Below are 16,851 nucleotides of genomic sequence, written 5' to 3'. Positions count from 1 at the left end.
ATGCATTCTGTTTCTAAACTGTCTCTCTGATCAGCTCTCTTCCCTTTTCACTTCCCCTTCACCTTAATTTTGATCATTGAAAATCTTCCCCACTCTTTATCATGGCATTGAAAACTCTCCCCCGTCAGATCCAACTTAATTCTAGACATATTTCTTGCACTCACTTTCTAAACTCTTCTAAATGGATCCCCCCTCTACTGTTTTCCAAGAAAGTTCTGTTTACTTGTTATTCAGTTTTTATTATACAGTTCTTTATTATACAGTTCCCATGCTCAGGACTTTCCCTGCCCTAATCACTTGCACCAAAACAATCCTATCCATGTTTCAAGGTCAATCTCAAGTCTCTTCTCTTTTAAGTATTCCCAAATGACTCCAGCTGAATGCCTATACCATTTTATTTTCTGTATCATTCATCCAGCAGTCGATCATGTGTTGCCTTATAATATCTGTGGAAATTATTTACCTTAAGTAGTGTCATTTATTTTTTATGTATATCTTGTCTTATCAACTACCTCAATGTTCGGTGAGGCCAGGAGTTCAGTTTTTACCTTTTTTTTCAACTCTATGGAACAGAACTGAGCACCTAGTAGAATCTGGCTCACTACTGTGTACTGACTAGTTTCCAATAGATTACCCAATTATATTGTCACTACTCTAATAGACCACTAAATCCATGATTAATCTTCCCTCACCACATTTGTTAGGCCCTGGTGGTGACAGAGGATAGAAGAGACAGTTAGAGATAAGGTGCATATGAGAGAAAGCGTATTTGTCTGTTTAAGCCTTGAGCAAGACAAATTGCTAAGATGCTGGTGGTGAGACATTTCTCTATCAGCTACTAGTGTTCCTTAATAGATTTAGGTCCCTGGGGCAGCTCACAGAAGTTGTGATTATAACCTGATACTCACAACTCTTCAAGAAAGTAAACAGGCAGATTATTTTTTTTCCTTTCTGCTTTGTGCTATGTAGTCAATACCTAGGTGTTTAATTCAGTGGAATCAGGAATGACACATCAACTCTCTGGTGACTTTCTCTAGCATGTTTTGCATTCATGGACTAATAATTAAAATTCAAAATATCCTATGTGACCATTTATGCCAAATTTTAAATGTTACTTGATTTGTAAGAAACATTGCCATTTGAATAGAAGTAAGCCAAGGAAAGAAAAAGATTGTTCCACGGGGATAAGGATGGGACAGAAGCATAGAATTTATAGCTTTTCATGGCTACCTCTAATGTTGTGCCATAATGGCCTCACTGCCAGGGAGGGGTATGCTTTTCTATCAGGAAGGGGAAAAGAAAATAACAAATGTATGAAATGCTGAGTCATATGAAGGACCATTATCAAACGCTAAGCAAAGGATCTCTTAATTAAGCACAACACATCATGGGCTTGGAAAAGGCTTTAATGACATGTGGAAAGGCCCCAGGTCAGCAAACTTGTCATGTTCCCTCATCACAGCCATAGGTATAAGAAGTTATATTCATAAGACTAAGTGGTCAAAACCCTAAGAAGCCCTGGGAGAATAAGGATAGATGGTTCTTCTTGATAGTATTATTTTTACTTCTAAAAGCCATTGTTACTAAACTACATTGCAAAATGCTCCATCTGAATTACCTGGAATAATCCTCTGCCCTTTGCAAGTTATTTAAGACATAGAGATTTTTAAAAGGATGTATTCATTTGTTGATCTCCAAGACCTTCAAAGAAGAATGTTGCTTTAATATGAACCATGTATCATTCCTTCTCCAAAACCTAGCTCCACTATTGTCCTCAGATACATTTATTCACTCAAAAATAATTATTAAGCCTCTGTCTTGTGCCAGACATTGTTCTAAATAAATAAATGCCACGGATCCCTCCTTTCTTGGAACTCGCATAGCTTATAACTATAGAGATCTAATAGAAGAACAGGCTGAGGGCATAGCCCAGAGTTTGAATGCTGTAGGAAGCAGTGGTCGAAGACTTGATATTGCCAAGGAGAGGAAGAACCCTAATAAGCTTTGGAGAAAACTGTGCCTTGCTTTTCCCTCTATGCTCATTTTATGATGAACAGAAAACAGACAGGAAGAATCCTATACTGGTTAAGGACATAAGCTTTGGGATGACACAACCTAGGTTCAAATCCTGATTTTACTACTGAGTAGTTTTCACCTCAGTCTGATTCCTTCCTGATTCTGAGCTTCAGTTTCTTTACCTGTTACTATAGTCATTCAGCCAATGCAACTCAAGACTTCCAATTGAAGCCTTCCTAACAGAAGGGCATCTAAGTTACCTGCACTTATACATCTTTAGTGCCTTGTTCATTGGGTAATACAGTGATATCTACATATCAAGTACATGTGTGCCAAGGTATATAAACCACATATTTATCAGGGTCTGAATCTAAGTGACTTATTCCTTTTCAAGTATAGTTCTAAACAGGTTTCCTAAAGCTATCTGTTTGTACTTCCTGACTGAATACTCCGCTTCTATTATATTATTTCCCTGTTTAAAATGTGGATTAACCAATGCAATTACTTAAGCATTTACCCATGAGAGTTGTGTGGGTTTTCTACTATTTCCCTTACCTTATGAACTTCTCCTTGTTGGACGGTTTTTATGACGTTAATCCATTCTTCCATGTCTTTCCGGTTGGGTGCTGCCAGGGTGACTTTTCGTTCTGGTGTAATAACCTGAACAAAAAGTCACATTATTAGCTCATTCTTGGTCCACAACTTTTCCTCCACAACAGTCTGTGAATAGTCTAAGGAACTAGCTAGATCTATCAAACATAACCCAAACCATTTCTTCAATATAACACATGATTTCCCAAGGTTACTCACAGTTCCTTATATACACACCCAAAATAATAACAATGGCAATAATAGTAATAGCTAACAATTTAATTGTACTTCCTATGTACTAGGGACTCTTCTAAAGGACTCCACTACAGCCTTCACTACAACCCCATGACAGGTGTTGTTAATTTTCCTATTTCCTCATCAGGAAAACTAAGCCAAAGAAAGATAAATGGCTTTTCCAGGGTCACCTAGCAGATAAAAAGCTAAGCTAGAATGGAAATATAGTCTGTGACTCCAGAATCCATATATTTTTTTTCAATACTGTAGATTGAGCTTAGAGGTGCTCTATAACTGTCACATCCCAACCCTTATTTTTTTTTTTTAATTTTAAGACATGGTCTCACTAAGATGCCCAGGATGTCCTTGAACTTGTGATCTTCCTGCCTCAGTCTCCTGAGTCACTGAGATTATTACTAAAGCCATGCATCATCTATTACTCAAGTGAGGTTGCCTGAAAACCCTATATGCTTACTGTTGCTGTCTACTCAAAGTGGTAAAAGTGTACGTAATTCATTAGGTGTACATCTTTCTGTTTGGGGGTACACCAAAATGAGATGTCCAAAAAATCCAGTTTCTTTCTTTCTTAGGGGCGAGGACAACCTGAAGAAAATTTTATAGCTGTCTCTCTTAATCTTGCCTGGTTCAAGAACCCTTCAGGAATAATAAGTAAGTCATGGTGAGGGTCTAGCAGATGTAGACCATGGGCATAAGTTGGCCTTTCCCCAGAGGAAAGTGGGAACATGGATAGTTATAGCATCAGTCATTGCTTCAAAGGCCTTATTTGCTTTGGCTACCAACACCTCAAATCTTAGAATTAGAGCTCATCACACCAACAAGCAATTTCCCTTTCCTTTTGTATGTAACACAGCATGATTGTTTGGCAGGTAGATGTGATTGTGATCAGAGCCACTCCTTTGATCCAAACCTATTCTTAGTTGGGACTGCTGTTCAGTGCCTTTGTGCTTACATTAGGCTAAGGAGCAGCCTTGCCTGTAGGATTTCTTTGTAGAATCAAGGCCAAAAACATTGACCTAATGACTCATTTGGGGACAAATCAGTAGAATGCCCAGATTTACCTTGGGTCAATGTGACGTAATGTGAAAGAAACAAAGCTGGGTTTCTATGTTAGATCTATCTGCTCTCCTTTCAAATGAGGATGGAATGTGGACCAGCCATGGAAGAAGGGTATTAGGCCTATAGTTTTTTAGTCCACTAAATACCATCCTCGACCTGCTGCAGAGGATCACCCACTGTTGAGACTGGGAAGAGATACTTTTGGGAGGAGGTGGGTAGGAAATTTCTGGGTCAATGGACTGGCTATTTTTCAGTGAGTTTTCTAGTCTGGATTCATTTGAATGACAAAAGCCCCACATGACATTTCAGGCATGCTAAGCCCTTAAACACTTCCTCAGAAAATTCTCTTTTTTTTTCTTTTTTCTTTGAGATGCTCTCATTAGTAATATCAGCATGGGGTAGATTTCACTTTGGATTTAGGTTCTTATCTATTTCATCAAAGGAGGGGATACCATGTAACTGGATTATCCTGATATTTTTCTATGACATGTTAGTAGTCTCTTGAAACCCTCCCAATGATACTCTTATAAATCACTTTATCAGGAAGATTGATTGACGATTTTAATAGTCACACAATCTGAAATCAGCTTAGCTTTATAGTATGCTGATAATAGGGAAAAGGACTATCACTGTTTGGCCCCAAACAGTGGGTTTGTAGAAAATGTTTGTATGAAAAACAACACTTCAAAATCAAAGGAGCCCTGGGAAACTTAATGTCCAAAGAGGGAATTAGTAGGCATGGTAGCCCCTCTTTTTATCTAGCCCCCACCCCTGTTCATTCAGTCATTCCCAATCATACTTACAGAAAAACTGTGGCAAAGATTTCTACAGCTGCTTTCTGCCAAGGTGACTTGAGACAGATCAATTGTTTCAAAGTGTACAAACTGGAAAGATATAAGAGGAAGAGGAACCATTTGTTTAATGACGCAAAGTGACATTAAAAGGTAAATAGACATACATATACATGCACACACACTGACAGGCATTTTTTGCAGTAATGATCCAATCACTCTTTTATCTTCAAGGCCGAAATTTATTTAAAAACATGATCTTTGTGGATATGTCATATGACAAATAAAAAATAAAACAATCTAAACCAAAACACAACTTTTCCAAAATCATTTATGTGGATTTATAGGAAACTTGGGTTAGTGAGTCAGTCTACAATTATTCAAATATAAAGATTAATGCTGGAGGAGATAATGGGATATCATCTGTTGGTGTACTAGTAGTACAGATTGTTATTAACATCTGTTCTATTGGGTGACAGCCTTTGACCACATTGCTTGTCCCATCCAGTTTGATCCTTATATCTCCTTGTACATTGGGCATAGTAGATACTACCCAGCCAGCAGCAGGAATCCAGTACTACTGACATATACAGGGATGACATCACCAATATGAAACTTGCGCAGTTCACAAGGCCCAATATTCAGAAGGGCCCCACACTTGGTTTCATGATCAGCTATCGCCATATTGAAATTTGCAATCATGTTATCTTTGAGTCTGTGTTTTGCATATAAGTTCATTGGAACAGTGAGCTGTGATATGAGCAGAAAATGTATGGAAAAAGACATCCACCCATTTGCATTTGTGATGTCCATAAGCATAGAATCACAATGGACCCATCATATGTGGGTCTACAGTGAAACTTAAAGCAAATACCAGGTTAAGTGTGTTATATCTATGACTGAGTAAGCAGGGGAGCTGACAGCCCTGAGACGCCACGTGTGCTGTTGGAAACAAAACTTGCTGCAATCATAGAAAAGAGGCAATGGTGTTCTGGAAAACGTGAACTATCAAGAACTCCTATCGTATTCTTTCTTACTTATGTTACTTCTCTATGTTAGCCAATGATTTATGCTTAAAAGGATGACATTGAAGGAAAGGGGAAAATAGAGCAAAACATACATAGTTCTTTCAGTCAGAAAGTGTTGATAGAGTGTGCAAGTATTAAAAATTGAAAAAAAAACAGTTGAGCTAGTTTTGTACGGTTTTGTGTTCTGATAAGAATAAAATACATATGTATGTATGAGATACTAATACAAATTATATAATTTTAGTGATTATTTACAACATATTTGCATTTAAAACTAGCACAGTACAATGTACAAATGAATGGTAAAATTCATGCTAATCATTTAAAATTTTATTTTTACTTAGAACAACATTAAATATTAAAACAAAAGCAACATGTTATTGTTTTATATTATAATGTAAATAAAAAACATTATATTAGCACCATTAATGACCTATTCTTCCTGATTCTTGAATAAAGAGCCCTGTATTAGCATTTTACACTAGACCCTACAAATTATGTAGTTGACTCTGGGTGCAGAAGCTAACTGAAGAAAAAAAGGGAAGAGATACAGGAAGGGGAAAGGTGAGAAATGTGTCTCTCATTTGACCCAAAAGGAAGTCAAATTAATGGAAGAGTAGAGGGTTTTGACGTCCATCCAATATTTGCCACCATGTCTTAAACCTGTTGGCCATCCTCCCACCCAAGCATTTCCTGGCACCCACCCACTAACTCAATTGATACGATTCTATATATTACCGAGGGATGATGTGCAAAGTAGAGCTTTCGTCCTTGAACGAGACAATATCTAAGTTTCCATCTCTTGACGGAGTTACAGTTCTTCAGCAGAGGTCCTTCTTTTAGTATTTTCTGAAAGACAGAAGCATAGGGATCAATTATATCAATTTGCAAGACCATATCATTTGTTCTCTCAGATGAGAAGATTAGATATCTTGAAGACTCTATCTCTGCTGCATAGGTGAGAAATGTCCTATAATCTATATAGGAATACAATGAAGTTAGTATGACCAGAAAAGGGATTGGTTATCCTTGTGTAACACATTCAAGATGATATAAGCTTCAAGTTTCTCAGGGTACATGGCCTCCAATCCATGGAGAATATCTCCATTCGTCGCAATGAGTGGTGGTGTGAGGGAGAAATATGAGACATAAAGATAATATTCCTAGGAAAGTACAATGGTCAGGGGAAAAGGCTGAGTTCAGGTAAGGCATAAATACTCAAAGTAGCAAGGTTGTAGCTTTTTTAGAGTGCTCCTTTTAGAATATTAAGTTGTGTCACACCCCTTCCCTGCTCAAAGCATCCGATACCTTCCCAATACTTTTAGAAACAAATATAAATTCTATTTCAAGACCTTCAGAGGACTCATGGTCATACTCTATATGCAGAGTTATGAAAAATTGTGCTATGAATGGGTAATTATGAATGTAATGCACTCCACTATTGTCATGTATGCAAGAAATAAGTAAATAAATAAAAGCACACCAATATACAACTATTTTGTAATTACTTTCTTTACATATCTCATAATGTGATTTTCCAGCTATGTGAAGAACATGCTGACCCCCATGAAGACATTCTCATGTATGTTGTAGGGTACAAACCATCATGCAAGACTGATATTTGGGAGAAGTACTCATCCCTACCAAGCTGGAACCAAGCCTATACTTATTGGACAATAAGGCAGATAGTTTAAATCAACAAATTAAGGTTTGTGAATTCTTTCTATCATGTAAATTAGAATTCACTATTGAATGACTATAAACATGTTTTATTGGCCTACTTAGTTTTTTCAAAGGTTTTATTTAGTTGATAATATTTCAAAGGCAGAAGATTTCATATAAAAATCTATATTTACCATTTCTTAAAAAAACAGACTATCTACCAATGGTGGGATTATATTCTCACATGGAAAGAATCTGCTAGAAACATGTAGCAGCTTCTTCCTTCAAATAAGGTGCCTGATTCCAGCAATTATTCATCTTTGGGATCCTGATTAAATGACTCTTTGCCACTCTCATTCTCTATCACATATGCTTATATATGTTCTATTCTCTAACCAGTAAGATAGTACTAATGGACAGAGTCTCTGTATCTCAACTGAAAAATAAGTTCATAAGCAATCACAATTTACCTGAGCCTTTTTGATAACTTATGAGTTTCAAGATTATTGTCCTACTCTTTTTAAAAAATATATTTTTTATTTTAAATATTTTTTTAGATGATGATGGACCTTTACTTTATTCATTTATTTTTTTGTGGTGCTGGGAATTGAACCCAGTGCCTCACACATGTGAGGCAAGTGTTCTACCACTGAGCTACAACAACCGCAGCCCTATTGTCCTACTCTTATATGAAAAAGGATGATAGCAACGAGGAGTCAGAACAAAGAGAACAATAACATCTTGTGGGAAAGGGGGAGGTGGCATGGAGAATGAGATATTACACTTAAATAGTTGATACTGAGTCATCAATGGAAAAAACAATTTTTGTCTAAGCATTAGCAATACATAGTTCCTTTCTTTTCTCTGTCCAGGTAGGCTATAGTGTATACTGTCAATCATAGCATTTGATTTTCTGTGCCCTAACCCTCTCTCCTATGCCATATCCTAAGTCCTACCACACTAATCTTCATGATACTTGGGAAACATAAGAAGTCATATTTACCTCTTTCTATTAAAGACTTAAATTTTAAAATGGAACTGTTCCACTGGGTGTGGTGGCACATACCCATAATCCCAGTGAGACAGGCGGCTAAGGTAGGAGGATGGCCAGTTGGAGGCCAGCCTAGGCAACTTAGTGAGACCTAGTCTCAAACTTTAAAAAATCAATAATAAAATATAAAAGGGGCTTGGGATGTAGCTCAGTGGTAAAGCACCCCTGAGTTCAATTCCCAACACAACCCAAAAAAGAAAAAAAAAGATCCATTAAATGTTAGGTAGACTCCTGTTTTCTCTTTAAAGAAAATTTGCTTTTCCAATCCTATGAAACTGAAGCTACACCCATTATTTATGTCCTTTCTCCAAGCTGTTCAGCACTATCAAGTGTTAAATGTTGCCTGTAGTATTCTTATTTTATCATATATGATGTCTCCTGTACTAGTTCATTTTATAGTCTTTGGCTAGATAATTCCCCTTCTCACATTTTCAGTTTAAAGCCTTATAGCTCATACTGGCAGATATTTACACAATTACATTCTCTTCTCAAAAGCAACTCCCCCTTAAGGAACCCATTTTTGAAGTATTGCAAACCATGGACCAGTAAACTAAGATCTCGCATTTTGTAACCTGTGAATATGATAGCCCAAGAGAACTCAGATTTTAGTTAAGGCATTTGCCAAGTTCTTTCATGATATTACTATGAGCAAGAAGGAAAAATGATTATTTCCAAAGTTCCTATTTTATCTGTCTCCAGACCATATTCCCTCTCCCAGCAAACCATCGTGAATGTCAATGATTATTCAGAGCCTACTTCAAATAAGCCAGCACCCACCTCAATTTACAGGACCCCAGCCAAGCACCACCAGTTGGAGGACCAATAGAGATAATAGGAGTAAGATTTCTGTATCTCATTGTAAGTAAATTTGAAGTAGATTCTGATAAGATGTGTATTGTAAACCCTGAGCAACTACCAAGAAAATAAGTTTAAAATATTGTTGAACCATGATAAAACTATAAAATACCTCTGCATACCTATTATAATGGCTAAAATTCAAAACACTGATATTACCAAATGTGCAATAACAAGAACTCTCATTCATTGCTTGTAGGAATACAAAGTGGTACCATCAGTTTAGAAGACAGTTTGGCAGTTTCTTTTAAAATTAAACATATGACCCTGTAATTGCAGTCCTTAGTATTTACCCAAATACTTTGAAAATTTATGTCCACACAAAAATCTGCACACAACTGTTTATTGATGCTTTATTCATAATTGTCAATTCAGGATTTTTGGGGTGTGAAGTTTGATAATTTTGAAATGTTAGCAACAAGTTAAGAGAGAAACTTTTGAAGCCTAAACAAAACATGTCTGCAAGCCATGTTGGCTCACAGGCAAGCAGTTTGTACCTTCTGAACTATATAGCTACTGTCACGTCAGAGGAGGTTAAGAGTGAGTTCAGAGTTCATGTGAGACACATACTTATGAGATATATATTACCAAAATGGGAGCAGATAAGTAATGTGATTTATGTATAGTAGGGAGAAGGGTTAAAATGCCATAATGAATTTCTTTAAGTTCTAAACACAGGCTTTGTATTATCAACTCTGAACATCTAGAAATACCCAAGCCTAGAGAAAAAGTAAAGTACCACACTATTAAATTTCCTTCTTCTAAATTCTGACCTCCTTCAGGAAAACTTACCTACTAACCCAACCCTGTTTCTGGAAAGAAATAAAAAAAAAAAAAACTTGTTTATTTCAAAACCCAATAGGCAGCCCCAGGAAACCAGTTTGAATAGGGAGAAGTCAAAAATCACTCAATCAATGGATTTTTTCAAGCCAATAAAATAGATGCATGCTCGGGGCTACTAAACCAAACAAGGACCTAAGAGGAAAATTGGAAAATTGCAAGCAAACAAGTCAACACATCCTGCAAATGGATGTGTTGGAAGGTAAACCCTTGCCTCTCCCTTAAGAGAACCCTGCACAGTGCTTCCCAGTCCCTGGCCTCTTGCAGATAACATCTCATTGCCTCCTCAGCACAACTATTCAGAGTGTCATCTCCAATTTCCAGATGGCACATCTGAAGCTTGGGCATTTTCCGCTACTTTGTTTAAAGACCCGCAATTACAAAATGCAGTGGACTCTGTGCTTTCTCTCCCCATGACAAGGAAACTGGGAGTTCCTAGTTAATTAGTATGTATAGGACACAACACGGTGAACACATAGCCCACCCAACCCCCCACCAAACTTTGTCCCCAAAGACAAGATTATAGATAGCATTAGGTTTTCCGTGAACAGCCTGAATACTCATTACTAGAATTGTTCATGAGTTTCCTTCCATGAGGCAAATAGTAAGCCTTATTTTTCTAAAGACTTAATGTTCCATGATGAGCAAAAGGGGACTTCTCCTGATTTTTTAAAATGATGTCCAAGATTGACCAGAACATTAAATAGAGTTCACATGGATGCAGCACTTTGCAATTAATAAAATGCTTTTATTTTCATTATGGAACCTTCCCAGCAGCCCTCTGAAGTAGGTAGTAAAAGGCATGTTTCTGACTCAGTTCTGTCCTATGAAAACCACCCTGATCTTGATTTCTTTAAGTCACTTGCCCATATATTCCATCATGAAGGAACTTTAAAATTTTCCTCTCAAATAAGGTAGTCCATGTTTTTCCCCCCACTTTTAAGACTTTCCAGCATCTTGGGGTTACAATATTTGTTAGAAAAATGCATTTCTAGTGCAGTTATAAAAGGCAATGAGGAATGGAACTCTATGGGAAACTGCTCAGGGCTACTAAACCACCTTTGCAGCCACAGAGCTACTGCATAAAATGGTGCATACTTATAATCTTCTTGTCCAAGCTGCCATATTCCCATTGCAAATATTTATGATGTGGCAGATATGGAAAAATGAGGCAGGGCTGCAGGAACCTTAGATGTTCTGAAATGCCTTGGCCCCACCTGCAAAGCTTCTTAAACCAGAGCACACTGAGGGCAAATCTCCTAGCCTTTCCTGCCAGTTCTATCATACATTAAAACCCAAATAAAGTTGGTCACAGTGGTGCACACCTGTAATGCCAGTGACTCATGAGGCTGAGACCAGAGGATTGCAAGTTCAAGACCAGCCTCAGCACCTTAGTGAGACCCTAAGCAACTTAGCAAAACCCTTTCTCAAAATTAAAAATAAATAAATAAATAAAATGGGCTGGGGGTATAGCTCAGTGGCAAAGTGCCTCTGGGTTCAATCCCCAGTACAAAACAACAAGTAACACCTTGGACTCTACTATTAAATTCTCACTGCTAGTGTTTTGTAGTGGGAGTGAGTATTGTGCTAATGAGTCTACTGTCCCAAGTTCAATCACCACAGACATCAGTGGTTGTTGTTCAAGTCCTAGGAGTGCAGGACTCCAAGGCATAGGGTCCTTTGTACAGGGGTCACCCAAAATGTCTGCCCAAACTACAGAAGACCTTGCAGAAAACCCTAGAGCTTTGTAAAACTCTGTTTTAGCTTCATTTTTGGATCCTCTTTTTTTTATTGGTTGTTCAAAACATTACAAAGCTCTTGACATATCATATTTCATACATTAGATTCAAGTGGGTGTTTGATCAGTCAATCCCTAAATCTATTTCTCCCAGAAACTCTCACACTCTGGCCCAGGTAGTCTCTCTTCCTGATGCTCTCTACAAATCAGCATGTATAAATTTGTTGCCAACAGCAACAAATAAAATTTCTTTTATTCCATATTTATAAAATATCTTCTAGAAAATATCTCACCAGGGTCTGTAAAGCAGCCCAATTCCCTATATGTAATTAACACCCGCCTGCTGCTTAATTGAGAAAGGGCAAGTACAGCTGCTGCCTTGACCTTTTCATATGCTCCTCTGAAGTCCCCAAAGCTTTTACTAACTTCTGCATCTTTTTCTATGGCTTGGTGGAGTTTGGGTGCATGAAGCTTTAGGGGATTTGCTACTCTTTCCTGGCAAAAGGATCCCCTATTCCATAGCCAAATTGAATTCCACCCCCACCCAATCAAAAAGTAGGCAAGCATCATGACAAGCACCACTACCTGTTATCGGCTGGCTTCTCTTCTCTTTTAATTGTTCATGCTGCTCTTGTGAGAGAGTGAGAATCAAGTTGTGTTGGGGGATGATCACTCTCCATGTGAGAACTGCACTCCCACTATGGACACAGCTGCAGAGACCAGTTTTCTGCCTATGGCTCCTTCTGTCCCAAAACCCAGACCATCTATTCTCTTTGCTTTGGGGGTGGGGGGTGATGGGAAGAAAGCCATTTCCCAACACAGGCCTGCCAAAGTTGATTCAGAGCAACAGTGTTTGATTTAGTTAAAATGCAACTCCTGGTGCTTTAGGCTTTAAGAAAGGCCAGACCCGCTGCTTCAGTGAAAGCTTTACATTCCCCAGGGTCCTATTGACATGGCAGGAGTCAGACAGACTGGCTCCAGCACTTACTAGCTGTGTGACCTTGGGCAAATCACTTAACCTCTCTGAGCCTCAATTTCCTTGTCTGTTAAATGAGGATACCCTGCAGAGCATTTCCTGCCACTCTGTGAGTCCCTTGTCTCTTGTAGGCTACGGAGGCAAGGGCTGGTACCTTAGCTTCACTCATTGCTACCAGGAGCTTCCCTCCCTGGCTGGCTAAGGGCTAGAGCAGAAGGATAAAGGATAGGGTGATCTACTGTCTGGTCTTCCCAGGAGTTTCAGCACTAAAACCAGGAGAGTCATGGGCAAACCAAGATCTGTTCTTCATCCTAGCACTGAGAAGCCAACTCTTTCTATTATCCAAGACTGAAAGAACTTTGAATCCTCTTCCACTACTTCCAGTGCTAAGGAAGAATTGTAGAGGACCTTCCATGTCCCTGCTCTCCATCATTGAAATGAAAGAAGGCTCAGAATGATGACATATTTATTAATTTTTCTGCCTAGGCAAAAACTAACCCTTTGTATATCATTTAAAATATATTTAACACACATAAACTAACATATACATATACAAATGTGTACATGTGTAACATATAACATATAGGAGCTGGGGTTGTAGCTCAGTGGTAGAGAGCTTGCCTAGCATGGGTGAGGCCCTGGGTTTGATCCTCAGCACCGCGTAAAGTAAATTAATAAAAAAATAGGTATTGTGTCCAACTACAACAACAAAAAAATAAAATATTTAAAAAAACATATAACATATACACATGTGTTAATTTTTCTTCACATAAATCATAGTGTGCTATGTACAATGTTTCTTACTTTCTACACTTAATATATCACGGGCCCTCACATCTTGCTACATATTAAGCAGCCTCATTTATTTTTACAATTGCACAGTATTTCACTGCATGAGTGTAATATGATTTATTTAAACAGTTCTCTATTGATGCAAGTAGTTTCAAATCTTATTCTATTACAAACAATACTATAAGGACTGTTGTTATATCCATGTCATTATTTATTTATTTATTTTTGGTAATGAGGTTTTCACCCAGGGGTGCTTAACCACTGAGCCACATCCCCAGCCATTTTTAAATATTTTACTTAGAGAAAGGGTCTTGCTGAGTTACTCAGGGCCTTGCTAAGTTGCTGAGGCTGGCTTTGAATTTATAATCCTCCTGCCTCAGCCTCCCGAGCCACTGGGATTACAGGCGGGCACCATCTCACCAGGCCCGTATGTTATTTTTAATTTAGTGTGAGTACATTGGTAAGATAAATATCAAGAGTTAGTGACTTTAAAACCAGTACGATGAACTAGTAAAGCTTAAATACCTATATGGTTTTTGGGGGGAGCCAAAAGCTTAGAAGCAGAAAACAGTGAAAGGAATAGTGTTAAGTGGAATCTTAGCCTATAAGCCTTTGTCTTCTCAAATCTCTCTGCCTCCTCCCCCACATTCCTTTTTCTATTAGTGGAGTTTCTTAGGAAGGGTAAAGACCACTAATTGCTGGGGGAGTGCAGAGGAGGTGAGCGACCTGGGCCCAGGCTGACAAAGTACAGAAAGTGGTAACTTGGCTCTTAGTAATTGGCCTGGGATTGACAGCAGCCAGGAAGAGGGAAGAGCTCAGCTGAGTCCTCCCAGATGCACACAAGTTTGAATACTGGTTTTATTGTGCACTGGCTGTATAACCTTGGATAAGCCAATTCACTCCTCTAAGTAAGTTGGCAGGATGGGGATATGAGGAGCTCTGGACTATGTAGTGCAAATTCTGTATTCCCACCACAAAACTGCCTTTCAACTTTATGAGCTAATCTTGACTGTAGCAATAAACACTCCTGGGCTGGGGCTGGGGCTCAGTGGTAGAGCGCTTGCCTAGCACGTGTGAGGTAGTGGGTTCCATCCTCAGCACGACATAAAAATAAATAAATAAAATAAAGGCATTGTGTCCATCTACAATTTAAAATATCTTAAAAATAAGTACTCTTAGCACCCCCCCCATTAAAGTTGATGAAAATAAAGTCCAGGAAGAGACTGCACTTACCCAAGATAAGAGCAAATTAGTGGCAGACCCAGGAGAGAGCTTTAGGCCACCTTTTCCATTGATATAATGCCTCCTCACCAACCTCCCTAAGGTGAATGCAGGTGCTCTGTAACCACAGCCATTGAGTTTGCTGTGCCTCCTTGAACATATGCAGTGTTCTGGAGTTCTGGAGAAACAGCATGGGAAGGGATGAGAGGAGACCAGTAGGAAGATGGCTTGAGTCCACAAGTGGCATCGAGAGGAAGGGCTGGGTCAGAGCATTGGAGGTTGGTGGAGAAAGGTGGCTTCTGGGACAGCTTCCTGCAGAAGTTTGGTTTTCCTTTGCAAGTGCAGGGAAGACTAACAGTTGCCATCAGGAGAGGAAAATTGCTTTTGAGCCTTAGGGGAGCCAAAAGCTTAGAATACAGTCAGATAGGAAAGAATAGTGTAAGTGGAAGCCTAGCAAGAGACCCCTATTTCTACAGTAGCAGTTGCTTGCTGACTAGAAAAGGAAGTACTGTGGTCAAAGAAGTCCCAAAAGGAAAGATAACAGGGTATTTTGAGTTGGTATTCTCAACAGAATCAGACTCACAGAGGCCAAAATACCAATTAGCTTATCTAGTGCCACCAAATTACAAAGAATGACAAAGCAATACCTGCTTCCAACTGCCTTCTTCCTCACCCTTCCACTTGACCATCAGCTACCAGAGATGAAGGGAGATGAAGGTCCTAATATTCTACAGATGTTTCTTCTCTCAGGGCCTGTCTGTCCACTGCTTCTAACCCTGGTTTCCCACCATCAAGCCACATGGGCTCTTTATTTTAGACATGTACTATAAGAACGATGGCTCTTAGTCTGCTTTTGGTGATGGTCCTCATTCAAAGTAGTAGGAGCAGCAATTTCTTATTGAAATTTCTTTTCAACCATTCCCTTCCAAAGGAAGAGTTACTTATGTCTGACAAATGTCTATTGTATTCCCTTGCTTTACATGCACTATTTCACTTAAATGCCCACAGAAACATTCTCATGAGGGAGGTAGAGAAGTTGAGACTTAGAGAAGTTAAATGACTAGTTCCAAGTCATAGTGAGTAGCAGATCTGTGGCTCAAACACTGATCTGTTTGATTCCACAGCATGCCCCCAATAATACCAAAGAGCTACACAATCATCATCATGCTGTATCACATCTAATTCATGGATCACTTTAGTCTGCCTTTTTTTTCTCCTAGGGGCCACTATTGGTAAAACATCAAGAAAAGCCATGAGGGCTGGGGATGTGGCTCAAGTGGTAGTGCGCTCGCCTGGCATGCGTGCGGCCCGGGTTCGATTCTCAGCATCACGTACAAACAAAGATGTTGTGTCCGCCGAGAACTAAAAAATAAATATTAAAAAATTCTCTTTCTCTCTCTCTCTCCTCTCTCACTGTCTCTTTAAAAAAAAAAAGAAAAAAAAAAAGAAAAGCCATGAACTGGTAATGTCTGAAGATTTTTAAATAATTTAGCTGAATTTCTTAAGGAGACTATATATTGCCAATGATTTCACAAATAGGTAGGAGAAAAAAATCACAGTCCTTTGGAGAGGTACCTGAGATGTCATAATTCCAATTTTTGCATATATTGAATACTTTGTTACAATATGCTGGACCCTATCTAGGAGCTCTCAGGTCTGGAGACTTTAGCCTTTAAAGATATGTACAAATGCTTGGCATGGGTCAGGAGACTGAGGTAGGAGGATATCCAGTTCAAAGCAAGTCTCAGAAACTTAGTGAGGCTCTAAGCAACCCAGCAACCCTGTCTCTAAATAAAACATAAAAAAGGGGCTGGGAATGTAGCTCAGTGTTTTAGTTGCCCTGGGTTCAATCCTTGGCAGCCTAAGGCCAAAAAAGGAAGCTTACAAATACGTAGCTCATTTGGCTAAAACTCACTCATTTTGTGCTTTCTGTGCTCTGGTCCTTCCAATCAGGGCTTTAAATGTCTCTCAAAATGTGG

At 38.7% G+C, this 16,851-nt stretch overlaps 1 protein-coding gene across 1 annotated transcript in view; it reads right to left on the bottom strand.

Moving 5' to 3' along the window:
- Dgkk (diacylglycerol kinase kappa) overlaps positions 1-16,851 on the bottom strand; it is a 130,039-nt gene that overhangs the window by 74,852 nt on the left and 38,336 nt on the right. The window contains exons 2-4 of the mRNA XM_077107466.1: positions 6,476-6,586; positions 4,722-4,802; positions 2,572-2,676 (exon numbers count right to left, since the gene is read on the bottom strand). Coding sequence (XP_076963581.1) covers positions 2,572-2,676; positions 4,722-4,802; positions 6,476-6,586 — 297 coding nt within the window. The remainder of the gene's footprint in view (positions 1-2,571; positions 2,677-4,721; positions 4,803-6,475; positions 6,587-16,851) is intronic.

This window comes from Callospermophilus lateralis, chromosome X (genome assembly GCF_048772815.1).
Source record: "Callospermophilus lateralis isolate mCalLat2 chromosome X, mCalLat2.hap1, whole genome shotgun sequence".
NCBI lineage: Eukaryota > Metazoa > Chordata > Mammalia > Rodentia > Sciuridae > Callospermophilus > Callospermophilus lateralis.
Note: the sequence above shows the minus strand (reverse complement) of the source record. Positions and strands in the feature narration are given on the sequence as shown.